Source organism: Hetaerina americana, unplaced genomic scaffold (assembly GCF_022747635.1).
Source record: "Hetaerina americana unplaced genomic scaffold, ioHetAmer1.1.p SCAF_4, whole genome shotgun sequence".
In the NCBI taxonomy this organism is placed as follows: Eukaryota; Metazoa; Arthropoda; class Insecta; order Odonata; family Calopterygidae; genus Hetaerina; species Hetaerina americana.
The window spans coordinates 80,523,984-80,539,290 of NW_027286985.1; the positions used below are offsets into that span (position 1 = coordinate 80,523,984).

General features: G+C 37.9%; 1 protein-coding gene across 3 annotated transcripts in view; it reads right to left on the reverse strand.

Annotated features, from left to right (window-relative positions):
- Positions 1 to 6,180, reverse strand: part of LOC139691979 (uncharacterized) — a 33,188-nt gene extending 27,008 nt beyond the window's left edge. For 2 of the 3 annotated variants that reach the window (XM_071589962.1, XM_071589961.1), the window contains exons 1-2: positions 6,093 to 6,180; positions 1,027 to 1,156 (exon numbers count right to left, since the gene is read on the reverse strand). In XM_071589962.1, the coding sequence (XP_071446063.1) occupies positions 1,027 to 1,126 (100 nt within the window). In that variant the 5' untranslated portion in view covers positions 1,127 to 1,156; positions 6,093 to 6,180. The remainder of the gene's footprint in view (positions 1 to 1,026; positions 1,157 to 6,092) is intronic. The other variant, XM_071589963.1, reaches the window with a different exon arrangement.
- Between the last annotated feature and the right edge of the window lie 9,127 nt (positions 6,181 to 15,307).

Below are 15,307 nucleotides of genomic sequence, written 5' to 3' on the forward strand. Positions count from 1 at the left end.
ATTAGGGACATAACACGAAGACTTGCTTTAAGCAAAGAAGCCTTCATTAGGAGGAGGGATGACATGGCATGTAGGTTGAGAAAGGATGTAAAGAAAAGGCTCGTAAAACCTAGATATGGAGCGTGGCTTTCTATGGCGCGGAAACATAGTGATTGAATCAGGATGATTGGCATGGATTGGAGGCTTTTGAAAAGCGGGTTGGGAGAAAAATGGAGATGGTCTAAGGGACAGAAAGGAAAACAAATGAGGAAGTGACAGGAATGGTGGGTGAGGAGAGATGATTGTTGGGTGAAATCCAAAGGAGGCAGGAAAGGTAAATGCAGAGCATTTTGACAGGCAATGGGATATTGAAGACTGTGATAGAAGAGAGATTGTTAGCCAAATGAGGAAGGGGGAGAAATAGGATAGGCATTTGGACGAATTGAAGGGAGAAAGGAAGTAAATGGAAGTAAAGGGGGAGTTTTAAGGTTAACGTCAGGTTGTGTTTTTTTAAGAGAGGCAAGGGGATTTTAGCTGTGACGTTATGTAGTCTGTTTCCATTTAAATCCTACTTTAACCCGCAGATTACCAACAATGCATATAGTAACTAACAATTCGGAAAACTTCATTTTTGATGTCGCATGCCTGGTGTGCAGTCATCCCGGCCACACACGCTAGCGGTGACTTGCAGGGTACCAAGAAGATCTATTATCTCTTTTTATCACTCACGTAACGCGAAAAACGTACATAGTAACAAATACAAATAATTTTGATATGGCCATCTTAATACTAATGACACCTTGACAACCTTTGTGAAAACATTGCATCACGGGCCAATCTGGTCGAACTCTAGTTTACTCCTTTCCCTTGACTTTCACAAAATATATCTCCAAGCATTCAAGTGTGCCCACTGGTCTTTTTCAGCTTACAGTCCGACATTATGAATGACCATAAGACATTGCTTTCTAGTGGACGTTTACGGGTTGACTGCATTAAATTTGAAGTTTTGCTCACAATAGTTACAACTTCAGGAATTTTCAGACTCACCAGTTATGTACGCTGACGTTGTATCCGACATTATCAACAGTGCAGCAAGCAGTAAGAATTGATCATTTGGAAGACCCCACTTCAGGAAAAAGCAGTTCATGGTTCCTGGTTACTACAAATACTTTATATTCTGAAATTAATGTTGAAAACAATGTTATTAGAAAACAAAGCCTTGTTTTAAATTCTTTTGGGCAAACTAAATATCAAATTATACAAGTCAGCGTCATAAATCCACTAATTTTGAATCCAATATTGCTTCCTGGCTTTCCCAATTAGCCGTGGCCGTGGTTTTTTAACATTAGGTACCATATTGTGGAAATGTGTCTGCTTTTAATTGTAGTAGTAACGAGTGATAAGGCGATGACTTGTGTGTGGAAAAATTGAATTTGAAAAAGATACAATCCAATGCGTTGGGTTAATTTCATATGTTGATGCCTTCTCAAAAAGAGGTGAAACTTTTTCAGTGAAACTAAGGTGAAAAGTTTAAGAGTAATCTTAATAATAATTTTGGCCATTCATCTATCGGTCTTTTCACTGAGATTAATGGTGAATATAGTGTCCTCTTCGTATTTGTTAAACTAATGAAACACCTTAGGTGGCCTATAGTGATAATGGTAATCAATTCGCTTCTAATACGTATTTTAAATATTTACCTGCTAACTTCACGTAGCTTAACTCATAGAGATGTTTTCTTATACCCTATTTTAACGTTTTCAATGCAAAAGTTGATACAGTACGTACCTTCTATTTTAGATTAAAGTATTTCTGCTAAAAAGCAATGTCGAAAGTAAACACCATTCTGGAATTTGAGCAGTCAATATTAATAATTTTCACGAATACGAATTAAAAAACATCCAAATAATCTTTATATACAATTTTCGGAGTGACCTTCTGTCCCCACCACTCCATCCCTGAATCGGTTTAGTAATTTAGACAAGCACGAAAAACGGCATTGTTTTCAAAAAGCTTGAAGTTCAGCATATAACTAATTTTTATTTTCGTAGCGACTCAGGAAACGTCTTTACGTAATGACGATGGCGTAATCTTTTCTTCACTCATTACAGTAGATCCATACACTAGGAACAACTTTCGATGTTTTCGGGCAACTAATGATCCGTTGGTGCATAAAAACCCAATCACAGTACGCACTTCACAACTGGCGGGAGCAACGATTTTCACGGACAGTGACTGCTGAATCAAAATAATAACTTCAGTGGCTTCGGAAATAATTCACATACATGCGTACAACTTTGCTCTGACCCGCAAATATTTTAACTAAGATACCACTAGCTAAGAAATACAGTAAACTTCGGTAGAAATCGACATATTCTGCACTATGCATGGATCAGCATACGAAATACAGCTTATTGTGCTTAAAGAAAACAGTACATATCTAGCGTCGAGCCCATTCACCCACAATCAACGCGATAATTTAGACAAGACTAAACCCGGAATCAAAGACTCGTATTGGTCCAGAAAATTATTCCTGCTTTGAATTGAAGTCCATGAAAGTAAGCAAAGCTTAAGGTCTTAAGCAGTCAACAATCCAATGAAGTAAGCACTCTTCTGATCTTTTTTCTTCTTTTGTGAGATGGGGAACATCCATCTGATAACCTTTACCAATTAATATGCTCATGAGAATTTTAATAGCATCCTAACTTTGAAGGAAATTCTTTTGTTAAGCGCTCCTGAGTCCTTACGCTGATTGACATGATTACCATTGCACAAAAACCACTCTTACTGAAAAATTGAGGATACGTAATACGATTCATTGATTTTTTAGGGAAGTCATCACGAAGCTCTCCGCGTATCGAGTTAAATGGAATTCATTAATGCGTTGATTCTTCCCGCACACTTATGTTCTCTCGGGGAAATGACAAGTTCGAATTTTAACCAATATTTATTCTTTTCTCAAAAAAAATCTCCATCGAAAAAAAAAACACGTCAAGAGGGAATTCATTCCCTCGTGTGCAGTGCCCGTGGTAAACTGAAGGATCTAGGCTTCCCTTTGAAGTGACCATAATGAAGCATAGGCATGACACACAAAACTATTTCTGCGGTTACTTCCATATGATATGTTTGAATTGAACGGAGACATTTAAAATATTATGCAAACCATGGCGTAGTGTTTTAGTGATTAAAGAAGAAAAAAGCTTTAATGTGCTAGTAAACTGTTCCGTTTGGCAACGGTATGCAACTGGAGAGAGCCAACAACGCTTAAAACTTCTTTTTTATGTTTTTTTGCATTTAGGAAGCAAAATGTGAACTTATCTACAGGTTGTTCATTTATAACGTTTCCAAAGGTTGAAAAAATGCCCACCGACTCTTAATGAACTTTAATATTTTTTAGTATTTGATATATTTTATTGCCCTGAAAGCCATCGCTGGGATGTGTGGCAGGGGGTGACACCACACTAATTTTGGCCCGAATTTTTTTGCCCCGATCGCGGTCGTACAACGTTATTCTGATCCCTTATCTTTCATGGAAAAAATGATATCTTAAATCTATCTGTTCTACATAATCTCTCTAATTTTATTGATATGATCTCGCCTATCACAGAAATGTTACTGGGTCATAAAATAATAGAAATTATATTCTAAATTATAGTAATTGAGACTTGACATGGAAATTTGAGTGGGCGATTATCAGCGGGAATAAATTTGTAATAAATTGAAAACATGTAAAGTGTAAGAGGGATCAATTGCGCAGTTATAAAAGCCAATTGCGTTAATTTATTGTTAACATTGCATCGATTTTCAGCATTAATTCGAACATAATTGTGACGCACGAGTTCGTAACGTCTCAGCATGAATTACTCACCTCTTGATAACCTCATCACTCAGTGAACGACACTTGAGCTGAAACTAGTCGTAGAAATGAAGGAAGTCAGCGGATAGAAACACTACAGTGGCGCAAGTGAAGCACACGAAGTCTATTAGTAATCACTTTTACCATTAAATTTTTCCAGATTGAGGCAAAATAATTGCTAATTAAGGGATATATCGTAGTATTTCCAACGCTTTACCTTTAATACTATAAACATGGCCGCTTTTGGCCACCACTACGTCAAAGGGGATGTATTTGCTTAATGAAATTGAGTCAGCGTCCTAAACTTTACTCCATCAATTTAACTTTTTCTCATGTTCGGTTTGGAAAAATGGGTTCTTATTAACAATGCTATATTTCCGCCTTACCAAGTACGCTATCACGATGAATTCCATGCTAAGACACGGAGAACAATTTCTGTAAAATTGTATCCCTCACTGAGGGTAGGCACAGACCAGTGTCCGACTTAAATATTTCAATATGAATCTTATGTATTTTACGAGAGGGATATCCATATCTAATGACATTCTTGAAAAAATATATAACTTTACACAAACAGTTAGAAAAATTCTTAAATAGGTACGAACCAGGATTAAAGCTTTTTAAAAGAAACACTTGAGATTTTCCACAATCATTATTCTCAAGTTAATGAATGGCGCACCTATGCTCAAAGAGTTTTCCGATAAATGCAAGAAAAATGCTACAAAAGTGTGGATAAAAATTTCTGGGGAAAACTTAAAAGTTACTTTTCATTTCGGTCTGTATTCAATTATACTGAGAGATTAAAACGTCAAGTTACAGTAAACAAAATATCAAGGTAAGTCAGTTAATTCCACCCAAGTAAAATACTCCAAGTGTCCATTTATCCCATTAGTAAACGTCAGTGTTGATTAAAATTGAAGAGTTTAAAAGAAACACTTTATCCTCCATGGGTTTAAAAAAAACTATATACACTTATATAACTCGGCGCTCGATAACTCAGCCAGACGATAGTTTGGCCATGCAATGGGGGTATCTTATCATTTATGATTATTGCAGGAGGCGGAAATTCATTTTTCAACGACAAGAAGATCAAATTTAATCTAAGAATACCGTCACTGACCTTCATCATTGGGTCGTCTTTCCGGATAACAAGGAAAATAAAACTTTTTCACGTTCGCCTCGCAGAACTTGTTTCTAATGCCTAAGAAAGCAAGCTGAAGTTCTCCGTCTCCTGTACTCTGTCACCATCAGGTGAATTAGCAGGTTACATTCTATGCGAAGTTGCGCGATGACTATTGACTACGAGATCTGCACCATATGGACAGAATGGTTTTTATCTAAATGTTCAATTCTAAGAAAGAAAATGACACTACCGCAGCACCTAACAGCTACCACATGCGCATCCTCTAACCGCAGTAACAGCACGTTACCAGGCAGGATTCCCCAGTCAAGCACATCACACTTGCCACAAGTGGGCAGAATCTAGGTGGCAGGTATATCATACCGAAACCAGCTGATTTCCCTTTCACCATGTGGTCGAAAACAGCTGGAAAGGTGCTTTGGGGAAGTATGTACTCAATCCAATGGATTCATTTGCGATCACGCACTTGGAACGATAAAGGGGGACAATTTAATTCCGTTTTCACATCCCTCAGGTTGTTCTGCACAAGAAAAAATAGTCTTAAACCTTGTATTCGTTCCGTGAGGGTCCTCAAACGAGGCACAACACTTCCTAAAAACCACCGAAATTCAGCAACACTTTGGAACACAGCCTGTGAGATTTCACTAACCGAAGGAATTGAGAGGAAACTATTTCAAGTCTTCATCAGAACCAGAGAACGATGAAAGCTGTGCACAGAGAGTACCATCATCTCAAAATAAAATCTAACTGAACCGAAGGACCAAAGAAAATATTTGTGTGATGAAAATCTTCACCAACACCAAGCACCGGGAAAATAACAAACCTTTTAACATATATTGATATATGATTCATAAAAGAAGTTGGAGAATATCTGATTTACACTATCAGAAACCCGGTTCAAAAGAAATCGGTCGGTCGAATCAGAAAAGTACGGCGAAAGAGAATTCCTTGGATAGGGAGATATAATTTTCATGAGGAAAGGGAATATGGTACCGACGCACCCTTGGAAGTATCCACGCCCATGCCCAGCGAACAGGCGTGAGTCCCATTTGCATGCTGCGATGAGAGCATATGGCAAAACAAGGGGAGAGGTAGCCGGTATGCGGCACATCTCACCTTTGTCACCTCCGGTTGCAATCCTCTCAAAAGTGTTGATCGATGCACACAGCTTGATCATGCCCGCTCCCGTTCCGACATCTTGGAGAGGACTGTCAACTTCCTCGCTTCCGCGGGGGCGGTGGAGGGGGGGAGAGATAACGGTCCTTGGAGGATGAGGGACCCCGAGATATATGTTGACCCTTGACATGCAAATCGGAAAACTTTGGATAGAGTGCTTGTGAACGGGGAAGCAAACGAGAACTGTGGACCACGATCACAATCAAATAGACACATGCAGCAATAGAACACATTCAGATGTAGATCATGATGGCACATGTGTGTATCGAATTCTCGTATCATTTTACATATGTAGCGTCTCGTTATTGAATTCCTGTTTCAAACTCAGCAGTAAAAATGAAATATAGTATTAATAATTCCCATCTCAAATGCTATTGAAATAACCTGATAGGTAATTAATGGTTTCTGGCGTAACTTTATGGAACCGATTCATTATAAATAAATGAAAGGACTAACTTTGTAGTTCCACACGAAATTTTCTTCACGAAATTTTCTTTCGTGTGGAACTACAAAGTTAGTCCTTTCATTTATTTATAACCTGATAGGTATTTTTTTTTGATTGAGCATTCTTACTTAATATTCCTGACAATGGACTTCATCTTGAAAAATGAAGCGTTTGAAAATGGGAGAACAACGCCGTATTTCATCCGTGTCCAGCGAATTCACTAATCATACAGTATCCATAGTACTTTTAGGATAGGTCAGAACTTCGGTGTCTCCATTCTGGGGATTATTGAACATATGGTACCTTGTATTAGAAAGAGTAGTATTTCTATCTTCTATCGGAAATCGTAAAACAAGGTTGATCTTTCCAAGGCATCAGGCATATACAATGACCTCCTTTACCCATTATTTACCTATCCAATGCCAATTGACTACAAATGAATTACATATTAAAGCCCTATTAATTGTATGATGAAAAAACCACGAATATGAAACAGCCAACACTCACTCAGGATGTGACTTATAGAAAAGAGGAATCTTTTTCCTCTTTGGACCTATTTTCTTATTCAATTGTACAAAAGAATTTCTAGGCTAGTGAAGCATTTGAACCCTAAAAGCATTCTTGAATGCCTATCCTTAGAGAACTAGAAGTGTATTAATTTGTTCAGTAACTTTTTCATATTACTATAATTATTATTGGGAAATATTATTTGCCTGGAAATTACTTCGAAGAATTTTCCCATTTTAACTGCAATATCAAATTGATTTCATCAATAAAAAGATCCGGCCATGCCCTATCAAGCACTCTTAGTCACGTCACTATAAGATGACTAGAAGAATAAATGTGAGATAAGTGGTAAGTAATAAATCAGCCTGCCTTATCTAGAGTATAATATAATGGATGTGGATTAGGAATGAACAGCGGGAAAAATGTTTATCGGCGTATTCAACAAAGCATCTTTATGTTATTACTGAAAAATCAACCACTTTCAGGAGTTCAGCCACTTCATAATTTATTGAAAAAGCGTTATTTGCGAACGTTACGGCATCCAGACCATCCCGTATTCAAATGAAGCTCCAATAAATGACTTGGTTTGGCCTAGTGTGGTGGAGGGCGGGTTAATCGACCACCTCAACCTTAGCTGTATGTATCAATCATTATATCTGCAGTGACAGTTAAAAACACTAGAGCAGGAGTTCTCAAACTACGGCTTGCGAAAGGTTTTAATGTGCCCCGCGGACATATTGAATATCATATGCCACATAGGTATCCCACAACTTATATGGGATTCGTGAGGCCCAATGTTTGTTCAAGGTATTCTCTTATCGCAAGAAATTTTATTATACTCTTCTAACGCCATTATCTGTCTCACCTCTATTACGTGATTGATCTGAAAACTTTCCGACCTCAGCATGAATATGGCAGCACTCTTCCAATAAAGTAGGGAAATGTGTTTGCGCATGCGTTCAAAGTTACTAAAATTTCAGCTATTTCGGACAATGTGTTGTTAAAAGTGGCCGATTCAATTCAAAATTCAAATCTAATTACGTTAGGCCAATGCCTTCCCCTGGAATCTCTGGAACCTCCCATATGAGCCGAAATTAGAAATCAAAATGTATTAACTGGTACAACAAGATTGCTTCCAATGGGAATGCATTAGACATGAAGTCAGAAATACACACATACTATATCCAGCATGGGCGTTGATCGTCAATGCATCAGTGATATAGGCACCCGAATGATAGCTCTAATAATTTCCGTTTCAGGCACAATTTTCAAAATGATTTCCATGGTGTAAGTACTCAACAATTTTTTATACCTTTCCCCCAAAATCAAAGTACCATAAATAAATTAACTCTAGCAACAATTTTACCTAAGGTCGGAATTTAAGGGCAAACAAAAAACCTCGCATTAAAGATGAATATTAGACTTTTTTCAGATGCTTTTATTCCATACTACTAGTTGAATCGTATAGGCGTCGTCTTCAGATAGAATGAATATTTGGACAAGGCAGAGACATTTATATACTAGAGAGGTTGAGCTCGCCCCTTTCATCTTAAAATCGGCAGCACGTGGAAAATAGAAGCGCCGCAGCTTTGATCTCTGGCAAACATGCTGGGGTAAGATCTTTCTCTCCCAAAATTTACCCCAGCAACTATTTAAATATTAACATTGCGAAAGAGCGCATGCCAGCGTTCACCATGATTTCATTTTCGCTCAATTTCACTTTTACTCGGGTTTGAAGGACTTAACGTTGGACGATTTTTCCAGTGGTGTAGAACATCATTCTTGCCAGCCGCTTGCTTCCTCTTGAAGTTTTAGAAAATGATATGTAAATTGAAAAAAAGACCACCTTCTCTAGCGCAAGGGTAGCATCATGTTTTAATGTTATGCCTTATATATAATGTCCATTTTGTAACCCATTTCTATGGCTACTTTGATTTCGTCGGATACCCAAGTTCCCGTCATTGCTTTCTACTCCACAATTTGAATGCACTCGTCCTGGCCATCATCTACTACAAATGCATGACATGAGGAAACATTAGCTTTCCATTAATCCTGACGGGTAGTACAGGATAATAAAGGGTGGTTGGCGGCTGATCGCATATTTAATGTGGCCATATATATACTCTAACGTCGGTCAGTCCTCCCCAACACATGTTTGCACTGGTAAAATCGAATATTTTTTATAGTTATTAACAAATGGGTACAATGAACATGCATCATAGTACCTAATATCCTCGTTAATATGGCTATTTACTTTGTAATGCAGCTTGACAGCGTATGTCCGGCCACCGAAGAAAGCATCCCCAGGACTAAGAGGAATAGAGGAGAGGACTCCATCACAGAGCTAGCTATTAATCGTTGATATAATTCTGATTTCCCTCTCACCTATTTCTCAAGCCCGAATTCTCAGATTTCAACAAACTGAAAGCCATTTGCTATACTACTACTATCACTCTCTATAAAGTACTTTCACATCTGGTTGGTGGTGTTTCATTTGGGCAGTTGACAAGGGGTTCATTTCTTTTTCTATAGCATGGCGCACATCTACGATAAAACGCTCATTTAACTCGAATATTATTTTTTTTATTTAATCCCATCCTCAAGGTATCTGGCTACTTTTTCTCCAAAACTTTAACGTATACCCCATTTCCTGAGTGCAGTATCCTTATTTTTCGCCCAATCTCCCAGGAGTTGGAGAACGCCTTTAAATGTCAGCCTATCGCTAGCCATCAGAAGGTATGCACGCTAATATTCCAGCTTTGAGGTAACTGCGATGAAATACCTACATCAATGAATTTCAATTGTGAGCGAATCACGAGATGGATCGACAGAGACCTATAGCGTACGCATGAGCGCTTGAGTATCTCAACATCTTGGATGCAATATGAAACAATTCCTTCTATTTTTCTGAAAATATAGCCCTGATTTCTCTTAGCGTTGCATCAGATCACAACGTTTTCTTTTCTAGCGTAGTCATCCACGCCCTAAAATATCGAAATAGGAGGCACTCCATCGTATACAGAATTCTCACTCAGTTAAAATAGTGAAGGAAATATCCCTTTACCATCGGGGTTTTCAGATCTACATGGGGACCCAGAAGTACCCGGCCGGACCTACAGATGGTGGTAGTTGTTTGAAAAATATCACTGTATTATAACGTAGGTATAGATAAAGCATATATTTCAAGTCTGAAGGCACCACGTTGTGTAGTATTTGTAGCTCATCAATAGTGAGCGTTTTCAGTGAATTTGTGAAAATCGAGAAAATTGGTCATCGTAATGTGTTACAATAATTTTATTTGAAAGGCCTCAGCCAAACCAGTCTGCTAAAGCTGAACTGGATTCAACTCTGGGTGAGTCTGCTCCTTCGTTTACGACAGTAAAATATTGGGTAGCTGAGTTTAAACGAGGCCGTACGAGCTGTTAAGACGAGCATCACATTGGTCGACCAAATGAGGTGACGACTCCAGAAACGCTGAAGAAAGTCCACAAAGTGATACTGGACGATCGTCGACTGGGTGTGCGCGAGCTAGCAGACAAAGTAGGCATATCAAAAAGTGCGGTACATCGCATATTAACTGAAAATTTGAGCATGAGAAAGCTGTGTGCAAGGTGAGTGCCGCGTTTTTTCACTCTCGAGCAAAAACATGGGTCCATTACTTCACCCACGAGACAAAAGAACAATAAAAATCGATTTAAAAGGGTTTCAAAGAAGGCGAAGACCGTTCCATCTGCAGGCAAGATCATGGCGTCGGTTTTTTGGATACGCGTGGGATAATTTTCATTGACTATCTTTAAAAAGGAAAAACTATAAACGGCGAGTTTTATGCGAACTCATCGCAACGTTTCAGCGAAGAAAACAAGCAAAAGCGGCCACGCTTGGCTAAGAAGAAAGTGTTGTTTCATCAAGACAATGCACCAGCTTACAAATCCGCTATTGCAATGGCCGAAATTTATGCATTAAATAATGAATTGCTACTTCATGCACCCTATTCGTTAGCCCCCACGGATTATGTTCTGTTCGTTAACTTGAAAAAATGGCTCGGTGGTCAAAGATTTTCCAATCGTGAAGAAGCGATGTTGGCAGCTAATGACTATTTTGAGGAGCAAGACAGTGCTTAGTATAAAAAGGGTATTGAACTTAATTATCATCTTTGGGAAAAGTGTATAGAGCTGAAAGGAGATTATGTTGAAATATACATATTTTTTCCTAAGTTTTTGTGTTTACTTTGTTGGGTCGGGTACTTCTAGGATTACCCTCGTAATACAGCAGGTATTTTTGATGGAGATATAGGAATGTAAGGAGTCGATGAATTCAAACCCTTAGAAGGAGATACAAAGTAGCTTTGCCTCGTTCATTAACACCTCTGGCTTCCAATCTGTCTCTTCCAATACATTTAATTATAGAATTGATATCATTTCTCTTGTAATAGATTATGCACGCAATTTTACCAAGTAATCTAATATAACCAATAAATTCAAACATAGGTTCCCTGCCACTAAATAAAAATTGACCACATTTTTGACAGGAAAAAGTATTACCCTCCTCATTTTTGCATACAGAATACCAGTGACACCAATAGATTAGGTGTGTGGTGAAGTGTATATCGTAAAAGATAAAGGGAAATGTATCCGGTAGTTTTTTTTCTCCCTCAAAATACAATGGTCAGTTGGTTTGTCAGCCCGACAGACATACAGTACACCTCCTCACGTATATATCCCTTTCTCTATGGTTCAGGTTTTACCTTACCAGAAGTTGTGACCATCAGATTTAACCCCACCTTTTAGAAAAGTATTTGTTAGGCAATCATTACCATATAAAACCATTTGCAATTCACAGTGAGATATGGCGGTGATGTAAGACACTTTTCACACTCAAAATATTTCAGTCTTGTTGCTCTATTGTACAGTAAACGACATGACCCGAAATAATATGAGCAATTAAAGGCGCCAGTCACCTAAGTAATTAAATCAAAATTCCTTTCCCATTAAATAAGGTACATAGGCTTGTCACCCTCTCCGAATTCACCGAGGGATGCATTTTCGAAACTGACGTCCCTTCCACATCGATCGCCAAAAACAGTAATTTTGTAATAATGAGAATGTTTTGGGAAGCTACCAACTCTTCAATGCCTTCTCCGTCGTTTCCGATTTCCACCTTCCCCTCCCTGCAGAGCTGCAAAGGTCTTTGCAGGTACGCGATTTCCCGCTCGACAATCTCGAAAGAGTTATCTCGCGTTGGAGCGATACGGGTGCGTAGAATAAAACGGCACACACAAAACTTAGTTTTACAAACTAAAGCGATATATTGCGGCTTGAAAAAAGTACAACGATCACAAAGGTTAGGGTTCCTCGACGGGGCCTGCGCCACGCAAGTGAGCGATGTTGCGTGGAGGCGGATGGAGAGCGTCTCGAAGCCGTGACTGCTAGGCCGGAACCCGTTGGCAGACGAAGAGCTGGTGCGGGACCCTTGCTTGCGCCAAGAGCGCTGCGCGGTCAGCGGAAGCGCTAATGATGTTTCCATCTGGGGAGAGGACTTTTCCGACAAAATGACATACACTATTCAATCGTATGTACAGTTGTTAGATTCTTTCTCATTGCCAACTTCTCCCATTCGTCCAACTTCTTCTCTTTTTGCAAGGGATGTGAAAGAATGGGTCTATAATATTAACAAAATGCTGGACAAATCAATTATAATAATTATTAAAATACTGCTCTAATTTGATGACATCTCTAATGTCCAGCACAATTATTTGTTGAATTAAGTCATTATTACTATTATTATATTACTATTATTATATTATGGCCAAAATGTTGTTGCTGCATGACAGTACCCCCCTTGCACATGGTTCCCCACACTGTTCAAACCATCAATTAGTTAAATTTTGAAGCACTGGAAAAACCCTCCCTATAGACCTGCTCTAGCTGCTTGAAAATAGTTTGAGAAGTCTTCCATTTCCAGACAGATTTGAAGAAATTGGGTCAAATGTGGCTTCATGATCAGCCTTAAAACCTTAGAAGGAATATGAAAATTTGTGGACCACTGGGCCAAGTGCATAGAGAAGAGAGGTGACCATGTCAACAAATGACACCCCTACCTTTGTGCAAATTAATTATAGATGAAAAGTGTAGTTAATTTTTGGTTAGCCCTAGTAGTACTCTTTCTAACATCATCCAGATGGCACTTGTCCGTGCTACTCTTTGGAGAGTTTCATTCTCACTGATGACCAGTGTGACAATGACCTCAGTGAGCAAAATTAATGTTGTTCATTCTTCAAAACAGGCTTTTATAGTGGGTCTTTAAATTTATGAGCTGCAAAATCCAAAGCTTATTTATTAAATACATACTTCACCTAAACTTCAGCATCCCCATCTTCACGCCTATCAGCAATCCACTCCCAAGCTATGACCTGCTAACTCCTGATTGATCCAACAGCTCAATTAAATAGAGATGCAACACCAAGAAATTTTGAAGAAAATTTTGGAACCAATGAATAGATTTCTACAACCAAAACCTGATATGACAATGTGCATCTTGTATGAATTACATAGAGCAATCACACATTGGCAATTAACATAATTGTAGCTATTTTAATGAAATTTCTCCCTCTCTCATCAGCTACCAGACCTTATTTCCCACTGGGGTTGACTACCCAGGCTTCCTTTGGGGTCTAAGGCTAACAGAGACCATCACAAGTAGGTGAGAGTAGAAATTGGGTAGGAAGGAGACTAACAGCATACAGTATCATGTGGTACGCAATAACTACCCCATTTGGACCCCACTGAAAAATGTGTGCATAGTTTGCAATTGCTGACTTTTAAATCCAAATATTTGATGGCTTTTCATCATTCTTTTCAATTCTCTACCAAAAAATCATAATTGTTCCATATCAAATGTTCACCAATAGGAAAATATTCCCATTAATTCTAAGGATGTAAAAAATAGAATATCTCCAAATTCAACGACATATCAGAACAAGAATGTTGAGGGAACGTTTTTCAAACAACTGCCTTTGGACAGTATTTCCCACAGCCATTGATCTTCACCATGACCAAGAATTTTATTAATGTACTACATCTAGAGAGGATTCTAAATTTTTGCATTGAATCATGCAATCAACTAAAACAAAATAATTTATTTTCAAACAATTTTCTAAAATAAAACCTAAGAATCTCATGGCTGTAGATTAATGGCTGGATTAATCTAAAGCCATTAATGGTCTTTAGATAATAAAAACTGAAATTCAAAATGCCTAGTAGGAGATTAGTTTAATGGTGATGTCATTGATAATTACATCTAAGTAAGAGATGAGCAACTATGTTTTTGCACAGGGAAATTAATATGACAACAATTTGAGGAATTTGTGAATACAGAGAATACTAGGGTATTAAATAAGCATAATTAAACACAATGACTGGAAAATAAAAAAAAGATAGAGAAGAGTAAACAGAGATCAAACACTCATGAAAGAAAGCTGCAGTAGCACCAGTATTGATGATAAATAACAGAGAGATCTTTGTAGCTTGATATCATTATGCAACAACAAAAATCACTTGAAGGGCTGTATAAAAATCTGTATAGAGCAAAAGAATATAAAAACAAGCTATAGACAAGTAAAAAGAATAACTTGGATGGCAAACATGAACACAAAAACAATTTCAAAATTACACTGGAAACATTTTGGTGAGTGATTTTCGATTATGGAGTTGAACTACATTGTTGCCCTAATATAGGGTCAAGTCCAACAATTAGAACCAGAATGATTTATACTTGACAAGATTTCAAAATTTTCACCTTTCTCTGACTTTGAGTTAGAACTACATATTTTACTATGCTCAGAAGAGGAATTAACAGCTAAAAATGGAATCTTACCTCAAACAGTACATTCACACCACTGCATTTACCTGGGATCACTGAATCAGCCAATTTGATCACAATTTTATTCTTCCTTTAATGATTCATCATTGTGTGCTATATTTTCACATATTTGAAACCAAATTCATTTTTCTATTGTCACTAAAACATTCAGAATACCTGCTACTTGCCCGTTCAAAATAGGAAATAAAATTTCACAATGAAAAGAATATTTTCATTGACTTTATAAATGGAAATCTGAAGCATGTACTGAAACCAAATCTAAGTATAAAATTGTTCAGTTAATTTTGTGCTAGTCTCCAGTTCACAATTTTATTCTTTTCTTGAT